The 23,228-nt window shown below is 39.6% G+C and overlaps 1 protein-coding gene across 4 annotated transcripts in view; it reads left to right on the top strand.

The window, feature by feature from the left end:
• Nucleotides 1–23,228, top strand: part of SAMHD1 (SAM and HD domain containing deoxynucleoside triphosphate triphosphohydrolase 1) — a 55,619-nt gene that overhangs the window by 23,821 nt on the left and 8,570 nt on the right. For 3 of the 4 annotated variants that reach the window (XR_015249449.1, XR_015249450.1, XM_086702144.1), the window contains exons 7-15: nt 3,154–3,309; nt 5,810–5,910; nt 6,087–6,195; nt 7,032–7,123; nt 8,205–8,320; nt 13,538–13,677; nt 14,455–14,550; nt 16,506–16,610; nt 17,547–17,684. Coding sequence is in view for 2 of the 4 variants with exons in the window: in XM_086702144.1 (XP_086558270.1) it covers nt 3,154–3,309; nt 5,810–5,910; nt 6,087–6,195; nt 7,032–7,123; nt 8,205–8,320; nt 13,538–13,677; nt 14,455–14,550; nt 16,506–16,610; nt 17,547–17,684 (1,053 nt within the window). In the remaining 2 variants the exon portion in view is untranslated. Of the gene's footprint in view, nt 1–3,153; nt 3,310–5,809; nt 5,911–6,086; nt 6,196–7,031; nt 7,124–8,204; nt 8,321–13,537; nt 13,678–14,454; nt 14,551–16,505; nt 16,611–17,546; nt 17,685–20,601; nt 22,854–23,228 lie in introns of those variants that run through there. The other variant, XM_086702143.1, reaches the window with a different exon arrangement.

Raw genomic sequence — 23,228 nt, 5'->3', positions numbered from 1 at the left:
GTGGAAATCAAGAGTCTGAGGCTTAACAGGCTGAGCCACCCAGGTGCCCCCCTGTACTTTGTTACTGATGTATCTTCTTTTGTGAAGAGTTCTTTCAACACTTAACCCATTTAAAAAATGTTGTTGTTTGCTTTTTTATTGTTGATTTGATTAATTACTTATATAACTATGTAATAGTATATATAGTAACTATATATATAATGGTCAGATATATGTATTGTGAATATTTTTTCTTCAGTCTCTTACTTGCAAATTCATTCATTCATTTAAGTAATCTCTGCAGCCAATGTGGGGCTCGTACTCACGACTCAAGGTCAAGAGTCACATGCTCTTCTGACTGAGCCTGCCAGGCACCCCTCCAATTCATTAAAAAAAATTTTTTAATATTTATTTATTTTTGAGAGAGAGAGAGAGAGTGAGTGCATGAGTGGGGGAGGAGCAGAGAGAGAGGGAGACACAGAATCTGAAGCAGGCTCCAGGCTCTGAGCTGTCAGCACAGAGCCCGACACGGGGTTCGAACTCATGGACTGGGAGATCATGACCTGAGCCGAAGTCAGACACTTAACTGACTGAGCCACCCAGGCACCCCTCCAATTCATTTTTTTTTTTTAATGGTACTTTTTGAGAAACAAATTTTAAATGTTGATGAAGTATTCTGGTTCTTTAATGAACTGAGATCGATAGTTTCTCTATAGTTTTGCTTCCTGGGAGCCTCATACTAAAGGCCATAAAAGAATTGGAATATTGCCCTGTGCTCTTTTTTTCCAAGTATTAACTTCCTGCTGACATCTGCCTACTTTGGTCGCTCTCCAGTACTTTTAGGAAGTTGTCCAGACTTAACAGTTGTTTTCTTCAGCAAGGCTGATCTAAATAGGATCTACTCAGCCATTTCCATGTCTTTTATTTATATGTTTGACCTTTTGGGGCACCTGGTTGGCTTGGTTGAGCATCGTTATGGGATTGAGCCCCACGTTTGAGTCTCTCTCTCTCTCTCTCTCTCTCTCTCTCTCCCTCCCTCTCTCTCCCTCCCACCCTCCCTCCCTCCCCCTCCCTCCCTTTCCCCCGCTGCCCCTCTCCCCGCTCTCTCTCTCAAATAATACATACAAACAAATGTACATACATACATACATACCTAGATTTTTAAAAATAATAGATATTTGGCCTTTCACATATAAGTCCTTAACTCATGTGGATTTATTTTTGTGCATGTGCATAGTAGAAATCTAATGTCTTTTTTTAAAACATGGATGATTGTTTACTGAACAGTTCATCCTTTCCTTACTGATCTATAACACACCCCCAACATTTATTAACTTTCCATATATGATGAATCCTTCTGGATTCTCTTCTATTTCACACTTTAATTATTATTACTTTATAATAACTTTTCATCTCTTTTCTTTTATTGAGTATCTTTGGCCATTTGCCCTTTATTATAAATTTTATAATCTTCTCCATAAAGGTCTTCTATATCTTTTGTTATATTTACTCCTAAGTTGCTTATAATTTTCATTGTAATTGTCCATGTTATCTTTGTGGGACTTAAATTTTTCTATATAAATAACATTTTTTTTCGGGGTACCTGGCTGGTTCAGTTAGTGGAGTGTGAGACTCTTGGTCTCTGGGTTATAAGTTTGAGATCCATGTTGAGTGTGGAGATTACTTAAAAATAAAAACCTTTAAAAAAAGTAAAATTTTTTCTGAACCATTTGAAAGTGAGTTGTAGACATACCCCTATATTCCTAAATACTTCAGTGGGTATTTCCTAAAAACAAGAACATTCTCTTACATAACCTCAGTACAGGTATCAAAATCAAGAAATTAATACTGATGCTATACTATTATTTAGTTTATAGTTTCTGTCAAATTTCATCAATTGTCCATGCAGAAAAGGAGAAAGAAAACTTTATTCCTCCCCAATCCGTACATAAATCATACTTAGTTGCTATTTCTTTTTAGTCTCCTTTGATCTGGAACAATTCTTCAGTCTTTATCTTTCATGATCTTGTTATTTTTTTGAAGAGTACAGGTGAGTTGTTTCTGATATGTCCTTTAGTTTGCAGTTTTCTGATACATAGTGTCAGACTATGTATTTTTGGCAGAATGCCACATTATATCTTCTTTAGCATCAGAGGCACGGAAACTGTTTAACACAATGCTGGTGACATTAACTTTGATCACTTAAGGCAATGTTTACCAGATTTCTTCACTATAAACCTGAACTATGTTTTTCCTTGTTGTAATTAATATGTATCTTGATTCACTTAAAAAAAAATAGTTACAGGACCATTCAGGGTTTTGTTTTCTTTTTTTTTTTTTTTTTAATTTTTTTTTCAACGTTTTTATTTATTTATGGGACAGACAGAGACAGAGCATGAACGGGGGAGGGGCAGAGAGAGAGGGAGACACAGAATCGGAAACAGGCTCCAGGCTCCGAGCCATCAGCCCAGAGCCCGACGCGGGGCTCGAACTCACGGACCGTGAGATCGTGACCTGGCTGAAGTCGGAAGCTTAACCGACTGCGCCACCCAGGCGCCCCCAGGGTTTTGTTTTCATATTGAGTCGGGTTTTAGTAAAACCTGTGATGGTGCCAGTATCTTCAGGGGATCATTTGATGTTTACAATTATGAATGAGTGAGCAGACAGATGAGTAAAAAGAGGCCAATTTGAGATTTACCCCCCTAGATCTTGACTTTAGAACTCTAAACACTTTTGTTCTTAAGTGGCAAGTTTGCAGTTACTCCTTCTCACCACCAGATGGAAGTGCTAACAGAATTTGTAACTTCAAATGTTCCAAGCCTGATGAAACAATAGAACTGAATTTTATAGTGATATTCATTAAAGCAGGATCCCATCTGTATGACTGGGTAATATTCTTTTGTCTGTACTATACAATATTTCTGCACTATAAATTGTATATCTCATTAAATATATTTATGAGATAATGAACATGATATGTAAAAGGTTTATTTGTTTACAGACAAATTTAACAGGTTTTTTAAAATATCTGTAAGATGGTAGTTGGGAACTAGATAATTAACATGCATTGGAACCTTATCTCTGAATTACCTGGAATCAAGAATAATTTGAATTATTTGGGGTCCCTGATGGACGAGAGTCTATAACAGATCATATTGTGCTGACTTTTCCTAGCATGAACAGGGCTCAGTGAAGATGTTTGAGCACCTAGTTAATTCTAATGGACTCAAAGCTGTCATGGAACATTACGGTCTCATCCCTGAAGAAGATATTTGCTTTATCAAGGAACAAATTACAGGACCACTTGAATCACCAATCAAAGATTCTTTGGTAAGTTTGTTTACAACTTAATTTGAATTGACTGTGTTTTCCATCTAGTCTTTTCTAGTTTCCTTCAGAGCTTTTTTTTTTTTTTTTTTTTTATCCTTCAGAGCTATTTGAAGAGAGATATTTGGCTATTTTAGAGGGACTAAATGATAAAATACATTATGTATTTCTACTGTTTAGTGCAAAAAAAGTAAAAAGGCTTATCTATTTTTTTCATCTCTTAACAGTTCTTTAGAAATTACCTCCCAAATTAAAATACATATGTAAATGTTTTTTGATGAATATATATGTAGTATTCTATATAGAAGCCTGAAGTAACATTGTTTGAAAAATGTAAAAGGGCATGTCCTGTTTCTCCATTAAAATTAACATGTTTGGGGCATCTGGCTGGCTCAGTCGGTAGAGTACATGAGTGGTAATCTCGGGGTTGTGAGTTCAAGCCCCATGTTGGGCATAAAGATTATTTAAAAATAAAATATATTTTTTAATTTAATTTAATTAAAAAATTTTTTTCAAATGCTTGTTCATTTTTGAGAGACAGAGAATCCACGTGGGATGGGCAGAGAGAGAGGGAGACACAGAATCTGAAGCAGGCTCCAGGCTCTGAACTGTCAACACAGAGCCTGGCATGGGGCTCGAACTCACAGACTGCGAGATCATGACCTGAGCCGAAGTCAGATGCTTAACTGACTGAACCATCTAGGCACCCCAAATTTAATTTAATTTAATTTAATTTAATTTAATTTAATTTAATTTAATTTAATTTTTCTTTAAGAGAGAGAGAGCTTGTACACGAGCAGGGGAGGAACAGAGGGAGAGAGAGAATCTTAAGCAGGCTCCATGCCTAGTGCAGAGCTCAACACAGGGCTTGATTTCATGACTGTGAGATCATGACATGAGCCAAAATCAAGAGTCAGACACCCAACCAGTCAGCCACCCAGGTGCCCCCCCCAAAATAAGATCATTTTTAAAAGAGTTAACATATTTGAGTGCTTTAGGGAGAGCTGTGCAGGAGTGGGAAGGAGGGAGGAGGGATGGGAGGGGGCAGGGCTCATAGAAGAAAATTTTAAAAGAAGAGAAAAAAATAAAATAAATCAATTAAAAAAATAGCATATCTGAAATACTTAGATATATGAAGACATAGAAAAAAAGTTGAATAGTTCAAAGGAAAATCTGTTTTTGTTTTTGTTTGTTTTAATTTAAAAGTTGAAAAATAGTTTGCCTTTGGGTTTTAAAAAATTTTTGCCTTGAATATATATCAATCTACTTATAAGATAAAGAGCTAGATGCACCCGGGTGGCTCAGTTGGTTAAGCATCCGACTCTTGATCTCAGCTCAGGTCTTGATCTCAGGGTCATGGGCTCAAGCCCTGCATTGTGGCAGAGAGAAAGGGAGACACAGAATCCCAAGTGGGTTCCAGGCTTTGAGCTGTCAGCACAGAACCCAACACAGGGCTGAAACCCACGAACTGTGAGATCATGACCTGAGCTGAAGTCGGAAGCTTAACCAACTGAGCCACCCATGTGCACCATCCCCTCACCCCCCAACCCCTGCCAAAAAATCTGGATTTTGAAGCAAATATTCTATTTCCAAAATATAGGAGCTTCAAAAATTCTTTGAACAATACATATCATTTTGACTAGATGTGCAACTACTTTGAAAGATACTATTTCCATGCATGAATTCAAGCATTAGCATATGAAGAGCATTCTTACTAATTCATAATTAGATCTTGTATTGTAATTTTTTTTTAATGTTTATTTTTGAGAGAGAGAGAGACAGAGTGCAAGCAGGGGAGGGGCAGAGAAAGAGGGAGACACAGAATCTGAAGCAGGCTCCAGGCTCTGAGCTGTCATCACAGAGCCCGATGTGGGGCTCAGACTCACGAATCACAAGATCATAACCTGAGCCAAAGTCGATGCTTAACTGACTGAGCCACTCAGGGGCCCCAGATCTTAAATTTTAAAGAAACTTTTAAACCAAGAAAAGAAGAAAGTTTGTTGGTTATGGGACGTGTAATAGAGTTAGAATCCTTTCAATGGCACAAGGCTTGGTATTAACAGGATGTCATATACTTTAGCATTTCTTTTCCTTTTTCTACTAGTTTAGCAATTAGGTGGAAGAAGGAAAGAGTGGAACTTTTTGACTTATCTCACATTCCCATGCACGTGTCTGTTTATAATTTTTATTTTATTTTATTTTTAAATTTTTTATGTTTATTTATTTTTGAGAGAGAGAGAGTGTGTGAGCCGGGAGGAGCAGAAGGAGAAGGAGACACAGAATTTGAAGCAGGCTCCAGGCTCTGAGCTGTCAACACAGAGCCTGATGCACGGCTCGAACTCACAAACTGTGAGATCATGACCTGAGCCAAAGTTGGATGCTCAACCGACTGAGCCACCCAGGCACCCCTCTGTTTATAATTTTTAGATTAACACAGTTGCTTTGCTTGTAAATAGATTTCGTTCATATCCTAAAACTTTTGGTGAGTTTTCTTGTCTTCCAGTGGCCATACAAAGGGCGTCCTAAAGAGAAAAGCTTCCTTTATGAGATAGTGGCCAATAAAAGAAATGGCATTGATGTGGACAAATGGGATTATTTTGCCAGGTATGCACTGAACACTTCAGAAAAATTGGTTAAAATCCTCATATCCTTTAAATATATATAAATTTTATTTAAATAAATGAATAAAATAAAAAATTGTTATGTACATTTAGTGTTGATACTTAAGGTACAGTTTTCTTGTTGACAAATTTCATCTCTCTGCTTTGGAATCTTTCTAGGGACTGCCATCATCTTGGAATCCAAAATAATTTTGATTACCAGCGCTTTATCAAATTTGCCCGTGTTTGTGAAGTAGATGATAGGAAGCGTATTTGTACTAGAGATAAGGTAAGCTAGATCAGAGGAAACAACAAAGAAGGTGTAGTTCATAGTTTGAAATCTAGAAGTAATCATTCAATAATTCGGAAAAATCAGAACTTGGTAAATGATCAGTCTCTTAATGCTTAGCACTTGTTAAGTGTCTTAAAGTTCTTTTCACTGCTACTGCATTGTTAAATAATAACAAAGTTACAACAGACATTTATTAAGTATTGTGCGAGGCACTGTTTTTAGGTGCTTTGGGTGGATTAACTCAACTCTCACAACAGTATGAAATAGATACTATTATTATCCCGCTTAACAGGTGAGCAAATTGAAGCAAAGAAGACATACAATTAATAAAAGGCGGAACTGAAGTTTCAGCCTAGAAAGTTTGGCTCAAGTCTCATCCTTAACCATAGTTAGTGATATATGTTAGTGTTTCATAATAGGTAAAATACTAAATCATTAGGTCTCTGCTAGATGAGAGTCATGTAGCTAAAGAGTAGTATGGTATTGTACTACAGAAAGTCTTTCTTTTGAGAATAAAGAATATATAAAGAATAATGCCTAATTTTCTAGACTTGTTGAGATTAAAAAATATATTGAAGATGCCTAAAATAGAACCTGCCACAGACTTAAAACAATAGATTTTGGTTTACTAAGAAGAAAAGTTGCAAACCAAAAGTTGCAAACTACCTTGTATTTTTTAATGGGTGGGCTCAGGGATTTTAATGAGGTAGTCCTTATGCATAGCCTTCTTGTCCATCTGTCACCATCCCTTTTCCTTGTCCTATGGACTTATCTACTAACAAGGGTAACATAACCTGAACCTACATTAATATTTATTTCATGTTTTTCTGCAGGAGGTTGGGAATCTGTATGACATGTTCCATACCCGTACCTCTTTGCACCGCAGAGCTTATCAACACAAAGTTGGCAACATCATTGATACAATGTAAGAAATTCTAGTGCTATTTCCCTATAAAATTTCTTCATGATGCTTTGCTAGAGTATCATTCTTGGGTCAAGTTGAGATTTCTAGGAATTCAAGTAAATTTTAAGTGAATAAATCTAAAATGGTTCCCTTAAACACAACAAAAACGAGCATAAAGTAAAAACTTATTTGGAGGAAGAGGAGGAGAATAGATAAAGGGGATAGATGAAGCGTGGAAGAGTTGGCTTCAGCGAGACATGAAGAGGCAACGTGAGCATGCCTTAGACCTCCTCACAGGTAGTTACTTATGTGCCGGATACTAGTCATCAAGGTGAGAGATGGGACGTGAATAATTGACATTCTGAAGTTAATGACAAGTTAATTTCAAGAATTAAGATTAACGCCCGTCCTTACCCTGTCAATTATTTGTCAAAATTAGTAGCAGATAGTAAGACCAACAGGAATTTGACCTCTTCTCCCTGGCCCAGTGAGAACCATAGCGGAAAAGTTCAGCCAAGTACAGATAGAAGTATAGCCATACATCTCTGTGTGACTCAAAGACCCATGAGGAATTCTCAGAAGTAGAATGTGAGTTAATTCCATATCTCTAAATAGTTTTAAATTGACATGAGCAGACTAGTTAGAACACATTCATCTATTTGTATGGTTGTTACTTTGATAAGAAGTTTTTATTTGTTTTTAATTCAGCTAGTTTCAAACCCTGGTATGGCTTCTTCCTAACTTGATTAAATGAAAATTACTTAATTTCTGCATCAGTAAAATTGAGGCTGATTACATCTATCTTCTTGTTGGAAAGATTAAATAAGATAATGTATCTAAAGCCCTACCATAATGCTTGGATCACAGTAAACATGGTAGCTGATGAATCCCCATGCACTTATGTATGTATTTATGTATGATCAAAAAACAGTTGTCTTTTTGTATCTGTTTGTTTAAAAAAAAAAAAAACAGTTGTCTTTAGAACATCGTGTCTCAGGGTTTTACTTCTCTGAAGTAGAAAGGTTTCCTTAACTTTAAGCATGGCATTAAGCAAATATTCAAATTTTCTCATAAGCATACATTTTTATGAAATGATCTTTAGGATTACAGATGCTTTCCTCAAAGCAGACCCCTACATAGAAATTGTAGGTGCTGAAGGAAAAAAGTATCACATTTCTACGGCAATTGATGACATGGATGCCTTCACTAAGCTCACAGGTAAGAGCTAGACGGTAACACAGGAAGTCCATCTCAGATAAAGTGTAAGCTGTGCCTGGATTGCAGATGTGTTCTTTTCCAAACATACCAATATATTTAGCTTCTCTAGTGATTGTATACTTTTGGATTTGAGTTTTGTCTCTGCTTGGTACTAACTGTATCACCTTGATAAAATCATTTAACCTCTCGAACCTTAGTTTCCTCATCTATAAATTGGGCTATTGATACCCAGCATATAGTTTTGTTATAGTATTTAAATGAGGCATAACACTTGGTATGTAGTACTTGGCACTTAAGTACCCAATATTCACTGTTATTTAACTTAAAATACGGCTGGACTGATACCAGACTAAAAAACTGACTTGCTTTTAACGTTACTTTTGTTATAAAACACAGAATACCAAGAGCATTTTGCCACGTTTCAACACAAGCAAAACCTGCAGCTTAGGGTGAGAAGGGAGAGGTGAAGGTGTTGCAGCTGGTTCTTTAATGTGGGAAAGTGCTGACTGAGCCATAAAGATGAGCAAAGCAAAAGTACACCACAAAAGTTGGAGTTCTTCGTGGCGGATCATGAAACTGACTCTGTTTAAAAAGAAAGTTAGAAAGCAGTCACGTAGCTTGTAGAGAATCGGTGGAAAGGCTGAAGGTTTTTTAAATGAGCAAAAACAACCCAAGCTGAGTGGGCTAAGGCAGCCGAGATCACTTTCCATGAGCTTCCTGTGTGTGATGCTACTGCTGGGTTCTGTCTGCAGAACAAGACTCACACAGGTGCCTCTGAAACTGTCTTGAAGAACCAACATTCTCCATGCCCAGCAACTCGCAGATTGATACCCTTGTAAAACAATAAAAACGGATTACTAGGAGAATGATATGGGGGTGGGCAGGATATACAAAATATGAGCCCAAATATTTCATTATTGAGTTTAACAGACTTAACATACATTTCAGTAACTATAACCAAAAGAAACAAAAATTTAAATAATAAAAACTATATGTATTATAGTGTACTATAGTGTATTATAGAATATATACTATTCTTTAAAAATAGACATGTAGGTGATATAGAGTCCCTTTTAGACTTAGAACTTTTTAGTCACTTTTCAAACATAAGTAAATCAAAAATTAGAAGTTAAATAGTGATTCCTCATATTACATATCTTTGTGCACACTCAGAACGTTGTGTACAACAATATTTAAAGTTTATAATGTAATAAGTGATTTTCCTACTGGTTAATTAATCTAGATTGGATTGATGACACTTTCACTCACAAGGGATGATGTGTATCTAAATTGTTTCTGTGTTTTGTTTTAAAAACATCATAGCAGATACTAGTCTCCCATTGTTATGTTGATAGGAATGGAAGAAGAGATTACATAACAGTTTGAGCAAGCTGGGGATATTTTAACTTTTGTTCATAACGAAGCAGGTGATGCTCTATTTAAAAAGTCATCTTCAGTGGGGCGCCTGGGTGGCTCAGGTGGTTAAGTCTCTGACTTCAGCTCAGGTCATCTCACAGTTCGTGAGTTCGAGCCCCACATGGGGCTCTGTGCTGACAGCTCAGAGCCTGGAGCCTGCTTCGGATTCTATGTCTCCCTCTCTTTGCCCCTCTCCTGCTCGCACTCTGTCTCTGTCTCTCAAAAATAAACGTTAAAAAAAAAAATCTTCAGTCTTCATCATCAGAAGCTAGTTCTAACAATTTATCCTGTAACATTATATTACATTTCAACTTTCTTTTGATGAAAAGAAATGAATTCAGGATTTTACACACTTTTGGGTTAAGTGACAAACCATAAAGTATACAGTTTAATGTGATCTTTGTTTTTTTAATTTTTTTAACATTTATTTATTTTTGAGAGAGAGAGTACAAGCAGAGAGGAAACAGAGAGAGAGAGAGAGAGAGAGAGAGGGAGAGGGAGACACAGATTCCGAAGCAGGCTCCAAGCTCTGAGCTGTCAGCACAGAGCCTGATGCAGGGCTTGAACCCACGAACTGCAAGATCATGACCTGAGCTGAAGCCGGTTGCTTCACCCAGCCACCCAGGCGCCCCTGGTCTTTTTTTTTTTTTTTTTTTTTTTTTTTAGGTTTATTTATTTTTGAGGGGGGTGGGAGACAGAGGATCCAAAGCGGGCTCCACACTGACAGCAGTGATGATACTTAATCAACTGAGCCACCCAGGCGCCCCCTAATGTGGTTTTACTACATGACTATACATAGCTCTGTCTCACTCTGAAGGTTCTATAATACCCAAACTAGCTTTTACCCTGTTCAATGAGATGAGTCCACTGGTTATACCCTTGGATATTGTATTAATGTCAAAAATCCTATACAAAATGTTAGGTCACATTTTTGTGCTTTATCTGCCAAGAGTATGGTAGAATAAGCATATGGATTTTCCAGCTTTCATCATTTGAGACCCAGAATCTTATCTTTCTTGCATATTATTTTGAGCAGTCATAAAATCTTTACTGGCCTTAACTACATAACCTGGAAGGAATAGGACCATGTGAGCTTTCCTTACCTTGGCTGCTTTTCCAAAAGTCAACTCACTTTATCTAAAAGTCTCCACTTCTTGTTTTTTAATTTTTTTAATGTTTATTTTATTTATGAGAGAGAGAGAGAGCAAGCACAGCTGGGGAGGGGCAGAAAAGGAACAGAGGATCTGAAGTGGGCTCCATGCTGACAGCAGAGAGCCTGATGTGGGGCTTGAACTCATGAACTGCGAGATCATGACCTGCGAGATCATGACCTGAGCCAAAATCGGACGCTTAACTGACTGAACCACCAAGGCGCCCCTGTTTTTTAATTTTTAAGAATGTTTTTCCACATGTTACTGGGAAGTGTTGAAACCTGCAGCAATGTTGGAAGAATTTTACAGTGAACACTTATACACTCACCACACCGGTACTGTTCTAGCATTTACTGAACTTGCTCTATGACTTGTCTGTCACTTACCATCCTGTCCGTTAACCCATCTGAATTTTGATGCATTTTCTTCCTTTTTTTTCTCTTTTCTTTTCTTTTCTTTTCTTTTCTTTTCTTTTCTTTTCTTTTTGAGAGAGTATGAGCTGGGAAGAGGGGCGGAGAGAGAGAGAGAAAGAAAGAATCTTAAGCAGGCTCCATGATCAGCGCAGAGCCCAATGTGAGCATCAATCCCATGACCCTGGGATCATGACCTGAGCTGAAATCAAGAGTCGGACTGACTGAGCCATCCAGGCATCCCAGTTTTGATGCATTTTTAAGTAAATTTTACCCGACATTTTACCCTAACTCCTTTAGCATGAAGATTAAAGTTCAACAATAATTTATAGATTTTTCTTCTGATGTAAAATGCACACACAATTCGTATAAATGCACACATTTTATGTACATTTGCTAATGTTTTGACACATGCAAGAATATAGAACATTATCTTCTCCTTAGGAAATTCCTTCATGCTTCATCCCAGTCAGTTCTTGCCCTCACCTCACCCCTAGAAACAACCACTGTTTGCCTGTTCTAGACTTTTTTTTTTAAGTTTATTGATTTTTAGTAATCTCTACACCCAACATGGGGCTCAAATTCATGACCCTGCGATCAAGAGTCACATCCTCGGGGCACCTGGGTAGCTCAGTCGGTTGAGCGTCCAACTTCAGCTCAGGTCGTGATCTCACAGTTTGTGAGTTTGAGCCCCGTGTCAGGCTCTGAGCTGAGCCTGTTTCAGATTCTGTGTCTCCTTCTCTCTCTGCCCCTCCCCTGGCTCACACTCTGTCTCTCTCAAAAAACTAAATAAACATTAAAAAAAAAAAAATAGTCGTATGCTCTTCCAACTGAGCCAGCCTGGCGCTCTGTTCTAGACTTTTCCATAAATGCAGTCAGGCAGGTGTACTCATCTCTGTAGGGCTCCTTTTACCCAGTGTTATGTGTCTGAGATTCATCTAGATTGCATGCATCAGTAGTTTATTCCTTTTTATTGTCGAGTAGTAGTTCCTTTTATGAATATGTCATAATTTGTCCTCTCTACTTCCTAAATTCCTACTTATAAATTCCTATAAAAATTCCTATAGGGGTGCCCCAGTGGCTCAGTTGGTTAAGCATCCAACTCTTGATTTCAGCTCAGGTCGTGATCTTACAGTTCTTGGGATTGAGGTCCAAGTTGGGCTCTGCACTGATAGCCCAGAGCCTGCTTGCTTGGGGATTCTCTCTCTCCCTTTCTCTGACCCTCCCCTGCTCATACTGTCTCTCTCAAAATAAATAAACTTTAAAATAAAATAAAAATAAAATAAAAATGCCTATAAATGTTTCAGCTTACCTAGATGTTGGCTGTCTTAAACATAGCAAATGTCATATGACCACTGCCTTAGGGAACCGTTTTCTTACTTTAGTCTTTTTCCCTTAATATTCCTAGGAAATAAGTGGACCTTATCCCTTCCCTCCCTTCCAATGCAAGCCCTCTACCCCAAAATATCTTAATTAAATTGGAATAATAGAATGTTAAATTTATTTTTTTATTTAAAAACAATTTTGTTAATGTTTATTTATTTTTGAGAGAGAGAGAGAAACAGAGCATGAGTAGGGAAGGTGCAGAGAGAGAGGGAGACACAGAATCAAGCTCCAGGCTCTGAGCTGTCAGCACACAGCCTGATGTGGGGCTCGAACTCACAAACTGGGAGATCATGACCTGAGCCGAAGTTGAAGGCTTAACCGACTAAGCCACCCAGGTGCCCCTCAAAATAAATAAACTTAAAAAAAAAAATCTTAAAAAATAAAATAAAATCTTAAAAACAACTACCTTCTACTTTCATCATGGAACTTTAAAAAACTTTTTATTATGAAACATACAAAATTCCATGTACCCATCACTTGGCTGCAACAATTACTAACATGGCAATTTTGCTTCATCCCCTCCATCCACCCACTCCCATAAAATACTGGTCTGTTTTTGAAGTAGATTTCAGACATAACTTTATAATTACTTAAGTATCATTCTCTTTAAGAAAATAAAGCACAACAACAAATTAATACACCCCTATTTACCCATCACCCAACCTTAAGCCATCTCTATATGCCCTTTCCCATGCACTAGATTATCTTAAAGCAAATCCAAGACATTGAATGTTATACTGTGCTTACATTTGTAAATGTCCACTTAAAATCCTTTCAGAAGTACAGCGGTGTATGAGTCTTTAAACCTTTTTTATCCCCATCTTAACATACCTGAAATTTTATCAAATTGGCAGATAACATTTTCCTGGAGATTTTATATTCTTCTGATCCCAAACTGAATGCAGCACGAGAGATTTTAAAAAAAATTGAATGCCGTAATCTATACAAGTATGTGGGTGAGACTAAACCAAAAGGAACAACAAAAATTGAAAAGGTAAGTTGAGTTGTTAATAGTGAAAGATGTCTCTCTTCCAAGAGAGGAAACCTCCAAAAGGAAGCCATTAACCCATCACAATATCATGACTCTGTTCTAAGCCCTCTACGTTCATTTTCACTTAATCTCATCAATAACATGTTCTTTGGTCCTATAGATGAAGGAACTGAAGCTTGGGAGAGATTAAACAACTTGCCTACAGAAGCACAGTTAGTGAGCTAGGATTTGAACCCAAGTCTGTCTTAGTCTAAACCTTTATTCTCTCATCCCAGAAGTGAGAGGGGGTGCCCCAAATTTTGGCTAGATCTAAAGGCAAGAAAATGAATGGGGCCTCAAAATAAGGTATCTGCATGAGCTTCACTGAGAAGCGAAGGACCTGCTGTTTACTAATTTCTTCTTTCACATTATATCAGGTTCTCCCAGATGGTGCATGCCAGATATCCATATCTGTTTTCATCTCCTGCTGATGGAAGGTTTTTCTGTTTGCCGGAAAGCCAGTAACATGAGCCACACTGATTACCACACCCTGCCTCATAACACTTTCCTCCTATTAAGTCAATGCCACATTTTTTTTTTTAATGTGGAAGTTTTGTTATGAGAATCACTCTATTGTGATGTGTTTGAAGGATGGCATAAGCTAGAAGCTCTGTATTTGTTAGGGGTATCTCTACCCACTCTTTCTAGTAAAGTGCCATTTTTAGAGAGGGAACCTTTTGTGGCACAAACACTAATGATGAAAAACGGGGGCTCTAATGTAAGGAGTGTTGTCTTTTCTAGGAAAATTATAAAAGCCTTCCAGAAGATCTCGCTAATTCTAAACCTAAGGACATCTTGATAGAAACTGAACTAAAGGCTGAAGACTTCATAGTGGATGTAAGTAGTTAGCCCAAAAATATACTAAGTAAAGATTTTTTTTTTTTTTTAAGATAAAGTAAAGCCTCCCTACTTCCATTATAAAAGCAGCACATGTTCATTAAAGAAAGTTTGGAAAGGGGCGCCTCAGTGGCTCAGTTGGTTAAGCATCCAACTTAGGCTCAGGTCAAGATTTCGCGGTTTGTGGGTTCAAACCCTGTGTCGGGCTATAACTGTGCTGTCCATTTTGGTAGCCACTAGCCACAGGTTCAGCACTTGAAACATGACTACCTCAACTAAGTAACTAAATTTTTTATTGTATTTAATGTTGATGAATTTAAATTAAAAATCCACCTATGACTAGTGACTGCCACATTGGGCAATAGAGCCATTCATCTTAGCGCTTCTGTGGAGCCTTACAGTATCCATTCTCTCCTGTCTCTTTGACTTTCCCATCAGCAGTTAAACAGACTTTCATCTTGAGAAAACAACAAACAGGGGCACCTGGGTGGCTCAGTCAGTTGAGCGTCCAACTCTTGATTTCAGCTCAGGGCATGATCTCATGGTTTGTGGGATCAAGCCCCACGTTGGGCTCTGCATTGAGCCTGCTTGGGATTCTCTCTCTTTCTCTCCTTTTCTCTGTGCCCCTCCCCAACTTGTGTGTGCCTACACGTCTCTCAAATAATAAACAAACTTAAAAAACAAACAAACCGCACCTTCACCCCTGTCAAACTCCTTGAAAAGTACCCCCCTTTTACCTTTCCCAGGTACCATATTCCTCTCCATATTCTTCTTTCTTGCATCTTTTTAACAGCCAAGCTTCTAGGAGTTGTCTTCTCTTTTTTTTTTTTTAATTTTTTTTAACATTTATGTATTATTTTTGAGAGAGACAGAGTGAGCACAGGAGGAGCGGGGCAGGGGGGCAAGTGGAGGTTGGTAGATACAGAATCTGAAGCCGGCTCCAGGCTCCAAGCCGTCAGCACAGAGCCTGACTCGGTGCTCGAACTCATGAACCGCGAGGTCCTGACCTGAGCCAAAGTTGGATGCTTAACCGACTGAGCCCCCCAGGCACCCGCCCTGTCTTCTCTTTTTTACTTCTCATTTACTCCTAAACATTTTGTGTGTCGCCATCACCATACTAGAACTATTCTTCCAAGATCAACAGTGACTTCAGTGTTACTTAACCCAGCTCACCGTTTCAGTCCTGTCTGCCTCAGAGCTTTTTCTTCCGCCTGGAATTCTTTTCTTTTCTACCTAGACCTGGTTCATTCCTGTGACTTTCCCAGGAAACACTGCTAGTCATTCCCCAAAGCCCCAGACCACAAGGCTCCCCAGTTACAAAGTTTGACAGCACCCTTTGCTTTTCCTTGGTAGCTCTTGTAACAAATGTAGTTTGATAATTACTTTAAAAAGTTTTTTTTAATGTTTATTTTTGAGAGAGAGAGGGAGCGCGTGTGCGTGAGAGGCAGAGAGAGAGAGGGAGACACTGAATCTGAAGCAGGCTTCAGGCTCTGAGCTGTCAGCACACCTTGACGCTGGGCTCAAACCCATGAACTGAGATCATGACCTGAGTCAAAGTCAGAGGCTTAACCGACTGAGTCACCCAGGTGCCCCAATAATTACATTTATAATCATTTGTTCAACCTCAGTCTAGGCCACATGGTGCTGTGGGGTTGGGATTGTATCGAGTTTCCTTGAATCTGTAGTACCATAGTGGCTATCACATAGTGGATACAGACTTTATACCCCCCTTATGTTGAAAACACAAATATCTCCCCCACCCCACTCAGATTTCAAGACCACATCCCTACGGCACATGCACCAGAGTTATTTTCATTCCACTATGAGCTACCTTATTAGTGCTCTTACTTCTGAACCTCCGGAGAGCTCTGCTTCGTTTTTTGTGACGCTCCTACAACCTTGAATTCAATTCTCATTGTTCTGTGAGTGATTACTAATGTATTCCTTTTATTAAGGTTATCAACATGGATTATGGAATGGAAGACAAGAATCCTATTGATCACGTTCGCTTCTATTGTAAGAGTGACCTCAGCAAAGCAGTCAGGATTACTAAAGATCAGGTAACTACTTGGGCAAAATAAATACACTGTAGTGGCATTTGGCAAATTTATGATAAATCTGCATTTTACATGCAGGTTAGGTCCTAAAGTCAATGTATACAGTAAAAAAAATTATTTTTGAAATTAAAGTATATCTGATTTTTGTGTAAATCATCTTAACAGCCAGTTTTTCCTGTTTGCTAAACATAGATGAAAGCACTGTTTTTGGTTTGGTGGCTAGGTTATAAGTCTGATGGGAAAGGAGTGTGTACGGTTGACGTCATGTAAGTTAAATGTGTTTATTTGCATATGTTCTAATGAGAATCTGATCTACGTATAATTACATAATACAAACTTTTTTTAGTCTTAATAATATAAAATTGTGGGACATTTTGCAATATGACAACTATCTTCAATTCTTTTCTTTGGATGACAGTTGGGATAAGACAGCAAAACAATGTGGTGTTTTTAATATAACATGAAAAATGGAGCTTAGGTTGAGGTGCCTGATTTGCTCGGTCATTGGAGTGTGCAACTCTTTTTTTTTTTCTTTTTCTTTTTTTTTTTGTTTTTAAGTTTTTAATGTTTATTTATTTTTGAAACAGACAGAGACAGTGTGAGTGGGAGAGGGCAGAGAAAGAGGGAGACACAGAATCTGAAACAGGCTTCAGGCTCTGAGCTGTCAGCACAGAGCTCGACACAGGGCTCGAACTCATGAACTGGGAGATCATGACCTGAACCGAAGCCAGATGCTTAACCGACTGAGCTACCCAGGCGCCCCTGGAGTGTGCGATCTTGATCTTGGGGTCATGAGTTCAAACCCCACATTGGGTGCAGTTTACTTAAAATCTTAAAAAAAAAAAAAAAAAAAAAAAAAAGAATGAAGCTTAGGAACAGCTGAGCTCTCTTCAATGTGTGAATTCAAGATGACAGTGAAATCTTTTGTTCTTTGAAAAGGTTTCAGAGCTTTTGCCAGAGAGGTTTGCAGAGCAGCTAATTCGCGTATACTGCAAGAAGACTGATGCAAAGAGCTTGTTTGCTGCACACCAGTACTTTGTTCATTGGTGCTTAATCAGAAACTTCACCAAGCCACAGGTGAGTAGTTTGTTGTTCACGTACTTTGCACAATTTCCTGTTTTTAATTAATAACCTAAAGAGATCCTTACTTTCCTCTGAAAAGTTCTCATTTAAATGATAGTCATTTAGGGGCGCCCGGCTGGCTCAGTTGGTGGAGCGTGAGTTCAAGCTGGTCAGTTGGTCAGTTGGTCATGAGTTCAAGCCCCACATTGGGTGTAGAAATTACTTAAAAATAAAATCTTTAGGGGCGCCTGGCTGGTTCTGTTGGTTGAGCATCCATCTCTTGATATTGGCTCAGGTCATGATCTCAGGTTCATGGGCTTGAGCCCCACGTCAGGCTCTGCACTGACAGCATGGAGCCTGCTTGGGATTCTCTGTCTCCCTCTCTCTCTCCCCACCCCTCTCGCATGCTCACACTCTCTCTTTCTGTCTCTCAAAAAAAAATAAACATTTTAATTAATTAATAAAATAATTTAAAAAATCTTTAGGGGCACCTGGTGGCTCAGTCAGTTAAGCATCTGACTCTTGGTTTCAGCTCAAGTCATGATCTCATGTTTTGTGAGTTCAGGCCCTGGGTGGGCTCTGTGGTGACCCCGTGGAGTCTGCTTGGGATTCTCTCTCTCCATCTCTCTGCCCCTCTCCTGCTCACACACACACACACTCTCTCTCTCTCTCTCTCTCTCTCTCTCTCTCTCTCTCTCTCTCTCTCTCAAAAATAAATAAACATTAAGGAAGAAAACTCCAGCAGCAGATGGATTGGAACTAGGAGAGACTAGAATTAGAGAGACCAAAAGCTATTGAAGTTCAGCTATGTGGCGATAACTACTTTAAAACTAGATACATTCATTCCTTGAATGAGGACTTTCGCTAGGTCCTATGTTAGGTAGCAGAGATGGAACAGTATCTAAGACAGACATAGTTCCACGGATCACACTCTGTTAATAGACGCACCAGTAAATAACAATTACAGTGGTGTGGTAAGTGCTTTGGGATGGGGCACAGTGTGTACAGAGTCTTAGATGAGCCAAAAGAAGAAGGATTTAAGCCACACTTGGTTGGTTGGTAAAAGCTTATTTTAAGAAGGATTTAGAAGGTGAGACCTGAAGGATGGATGAGGAGTCACCTGGGTAAGGGGGGTGAAGGGGGGAGGCCAGAAGATGATCAAGAACATAGTGCATTCAGGGAGGGGTCCATGGGATCTTGCATAGTCTTGTGGGCCAAGAGCAATGGAAGCCATTGAAGTGTTTTAAGCACGAGAGTGACATTCAAGTTTGTATTTATAAAATTCACTAGAGTCAAAATTAGAATGGGTAGAAATAAGGATCCTTGGTAGAAATAGAGATGAATTTGAAGGCAAATAATGTTGACCTTGTACTATAAGATCTTCCAGATAGGAGTATCATGGCAATTAAATGGCCGCTTTTAGTTGCTCTATCAAGTCAGATCCAGAGTAGTTTGACAAATTTGATAGCAGAGACAAGATACAGAAGCTTTGGCAGAGCTAAATGAGCAGAGGATAGTGAGACAACAGCAGGAAGCTGCTACCGCCTCTGGGGGTGGAGGTGGGAGCCCAGGTCTTGGGGCCACCTGCAGAAGCTAGAACCACAGAAGAGTCACGGCCACTGCTGCCAGTGCCAGAAGGGTTCAGGGGAGTAATACCCTCACTTCTCTGTCCTCCTCCCTTCCAGTCTTCCACCTGTGCCCCCCTTTGGCCAAACCTAACCAAAAGCCAGTAGGCAGGGGACCTGGGAAACATACTTTATAAGAGGAGCTCCTGTTAAGGTAGCTCAGTCGGCTAAGTGTCTGACTTTGGCGCACGTCGTGATCTCGCGGTTTGTGAGTTCAAGCCCCGCATCAGGCTCTGTGCTGACAGCTCCCTCTGTCTCTGGCCCTCCCCCCTTCATGCTCTGTCTCTCTCTCTCAAAAATAAATAAGCATTAAAAAAAAAAAAAAAAGCAGCTCCTGTTACACAGAGTAGAGCAGCAGAAAGGTGAAAAGTGGATCTGAGAGCACAGGTGCAAATGAAGAGCATGTATTCTACCCAGACATTGTATTCCTAGTGCAGTAAAGGCTCTCAGAGTTCCTGAACCCTCATACACCCTAAGAAAATCTATGCACAAGTTCAAGAACAGTTTAGGATAGTCAGGTCTTAGAGGGCCTTCTTACACTCATTTCTTTCAAGTCATAGTGTCACTTCACTTTGAGGTCATTCCTCATGGAATGGAATCTATGCTGATGGAATCTACAGTGGAATCTATGCTGATGGGCCAAAGTTATAACTTTGCAGGAAAAAGTTCAAGTTCTGCACATATAAATTGCCCTTACCCCCCCTTAAAAAAATTTTTTTTTATTGTTTATTCATTTTCAAGAGAGAGCGTGAGTGGGGCAGGGGCAGAGAGAGAGGGAGACACAGAATCCAAAGCAGGCTCCAGGGTCTGAGCTGTCAGCACAGAGCCTGACGCAGGGCTCAAACTCATGGACTGCAAGATCATGACCTGAGCTGAAGTAGGACACTTAGACACCCCTGTCCCTCCCCCTTTTGGGCCTCTTGTAGACCAGGACCATCTACTGCAGAGGGGAGTAAGCAAGAGAGGAGCAGGGACCCAGTGAAGTCCCTCTTTCCTGGAAAAACCAAGTTTGTGTTTCATGAAAGTGTATGAAGGGAGAGGGTCATAGAATGGGGGAGGGTGTTGCTTTTGGTCATCTTTGAAAAGAATAGGTCTGTTAGCTTTTTCTACAAAGGCTCTTACCTGCTTAGGACTGCGGTGTTTCTAATTGGACCTAAGCACAGGGCATATATATAATTTGGGGTTTCCCAAGAGTACATTCGTCTAGAAGCAATCTGTCTGCAAGACAAGGATATGTGTACCTAAGGATTTCCTCAAAATTATGAAAACTGGATTTTATTTGTTCCTGGTTTTTCTTTTCTTGACAGGATAGTGATGTTGTGGCCCCACTTATAACACCTCGAAAAGAGGAGTGGAAGAACCCGGATTCAGCCCAGAGCCCAGATCACTTACAAAAAGTGTCCAAATTTAAAACCCGGCTTTTTCCAGATGACTCTGTGTGAATGTTTGCAACCGATAGTTTACATAAAGTCCTCTTCCCCATCCCCCAACAGTATTAGCTAATTTAGGAAATTCAGTCATGAACTCTACAAATTTGTGACAACGAGTGCATTTTACATTTTGAATGTACACCCATGCTGAAGCTAAGTAATTTTTATCCGAAGAAACAAAAAGGTGTTAGACAGCTCTGGCTGTACATGCTATATGGAAAGCATGACCTTGCCTATTTTAACATTAACTAAAGCCTCTCTTTGTAGTCTATTCTTTTAGAATAATATTTTTTTTATGTACTCTGAACTCTTATGACATAATGATTGTTTTTTGGGTTTTTTTTTAAGTTTGGAAATGAGATAAAGTGCACATTGAAGTATGAAGTTGGGATTGTCATAAACAGCCATGGTTAAGAACAAAACATAAAATCCTAGCCCCTTGAGGAGGTACCCATCACCTTGAATTTGAGGAAAATTCTTCTTAAGTGATCTAAATATTAGTGAAACACCTTCCCTCACCCTTTTAGCCAGGTTGGACTAGACAGTAGATGAGGGTGACGAGTGAGTTCCACCTCTTGGGTGAGAGTCCTGATTAATTTATTAGAAATATCTGAGGGCTCTGGCCCCCTCTGAAATGGGACATAAGACTGCCTCTCAGGAGACCCCTACCCCCAGTGGCAGAGGGATTCCCCCAAACCAGGCTGTTCTCTGGGTCAGTTGCATGCAGCTCCAGACCCGGGCGGTTTCTTCGTCCTGATTACTCACTACCGATGTCCCGAGGTCTTTTTCACGATCACTGCTCAGCCTGGAGAAGGCTCCCCTCCGGCCTTCTCTCTGAATTTCCCTTGTGAGCTGATCAAAGGTTGTCACAGGAGCCTTTCTGAGGGCTACTCAGAGCTGGGACTTTGTTGTTGCTGGCTCAATGTGCATGTTACGAATTTCAGAGCAAAGACTGAGCTGCTTGGGATGAGATGAGTGATTATCCCCAGAATTCCAGGTCCCCCTTTGTAGCCCAGTAGACCCCATGCTCGTTCTTAACCTCCTGTGCACCACTGTGGTTGAGCGAGTCTGTGCAGAGGGCACCCATCCCCACCTCCATATACACACAATTGCCAGTTCTGCAGAAATTCACCAGGAGTAAAATCTGGAGTTAGAGCCAATGCTGGTGGTAGCCAGAGGGTCCTGTAGATGCAGGGCAGTGGGGAATGGGAGTCAAAGTCCTTAACTTTGCTATAGTTATAAAAGTCCTTATCTTATGCTATAGACACTCCCTTACAAAAGCCTCCATGGCAGCCTGGGATTGGGGGGCCAGCCCTGGCTCCGGGCAAGAGTAAGTGGGAGGAAAGGAGGAACTCAGACCACAGGCCGGTACATTATCCACAGTCTTAGAGTGCTGTAACCTTCCACTCTGTAACCAGGTTCTGTTCTGTTGACCCTAGGGTGAAAAGTATTAGGAATGTCTGCCATTCTGTATTACCACCATCACCCTCCTCCACCCCCCAGCAGATGATCAAGAGTTGACCCTCATTCATAGGAGAATAATTAAAACCCTTCCCAGCTCCTCCACCATAGTGCTGTGTAGGTGGGGATATGCAGACATGTGGGCTCCCAGAAGCACAAGTGAAATCAGCCCTGGTACTGGGTCACATCTGTTTTGGCCAAGGTACCCCTAAAACATTCAGTGGGGGAGAACTATAGGGCTCAGACTTAGTGTATCCAGATCCAAGGTCAAGAATGTAATGTTTTTCTGCTAAGATTGTTTTATTTCTGCAACTCTTACCTTTAAATCATTGTGGTTTACTCTGGAATTTTTTTAGTTTCAATATTGTATCATTTTGCTGAGAAATAACTTGAATCTATTTTGTTTGCATCCTTTACATTATAAGTCCGCTGCACTTTATGCTCTTTGCAACTGTTTTAATTATCAGAACCATGTGCCATTTACAAGGTTAAATTTTTCTTAAGAAGCGCCTTCACTATTTGTATAAAAACTGAGGTTTTAACAACTTAACCTCTAGAGTTACTGAACTTTTGTCACCTTGAGAATGTTAAGTAAGAACTGCAAGTTTAAATGACTGGTTACTTCATTTGGGTGAGGGAAACAGATGCAATAAAGCTTCATGAATGTATCTTCATCTTGAAACCAAAGGTGTTTTCCTTCATGACATTCTCTTATGTGCCCAGTTTGGACCCTATTGTACAAAGGAAATGTGTCTAGGAATCTACCCAAATGTTTCAACACTGTGTTGGGTTTGCAAGAGAGGGGATGATATTTAACAGGGCTTATGTCATCTGGTTTTCTGACAGGAGGAAGAAATATGGATGTTTCTTCTTTTTTTTTTTTTTTTTTTAATCTTTATTTTTGAGAGAGACAGAGTGCGAGTGGGGGAGGGGCAGAGAGAGACGGAGACACAGAATCCAAAGCAGGCTCCAGCCTCTGAGCTGTTAGCACAGAGCCAGAAGCAAGGCTCAAACCCACAAACGGTGAGACTGTGACCTGAGCT

The sequence above is a fragment of the Puma concolor genome, chromosome A3 (assembly GCF_028749965.1).
Source record: "Puma concolor isolate L17-30 chromosome A3, mPumCon1.1.hap2, whole genome shotgun sequence".
Taxonomy (NCBI): Eukaryota; Metazoa; Chordata; class Mammalia; order Carnivora; family Felidae; genus Puma; species Puma concolor.
This window is presented reverse-complemented; position numbering and strand designations above follow the sequence as displayed.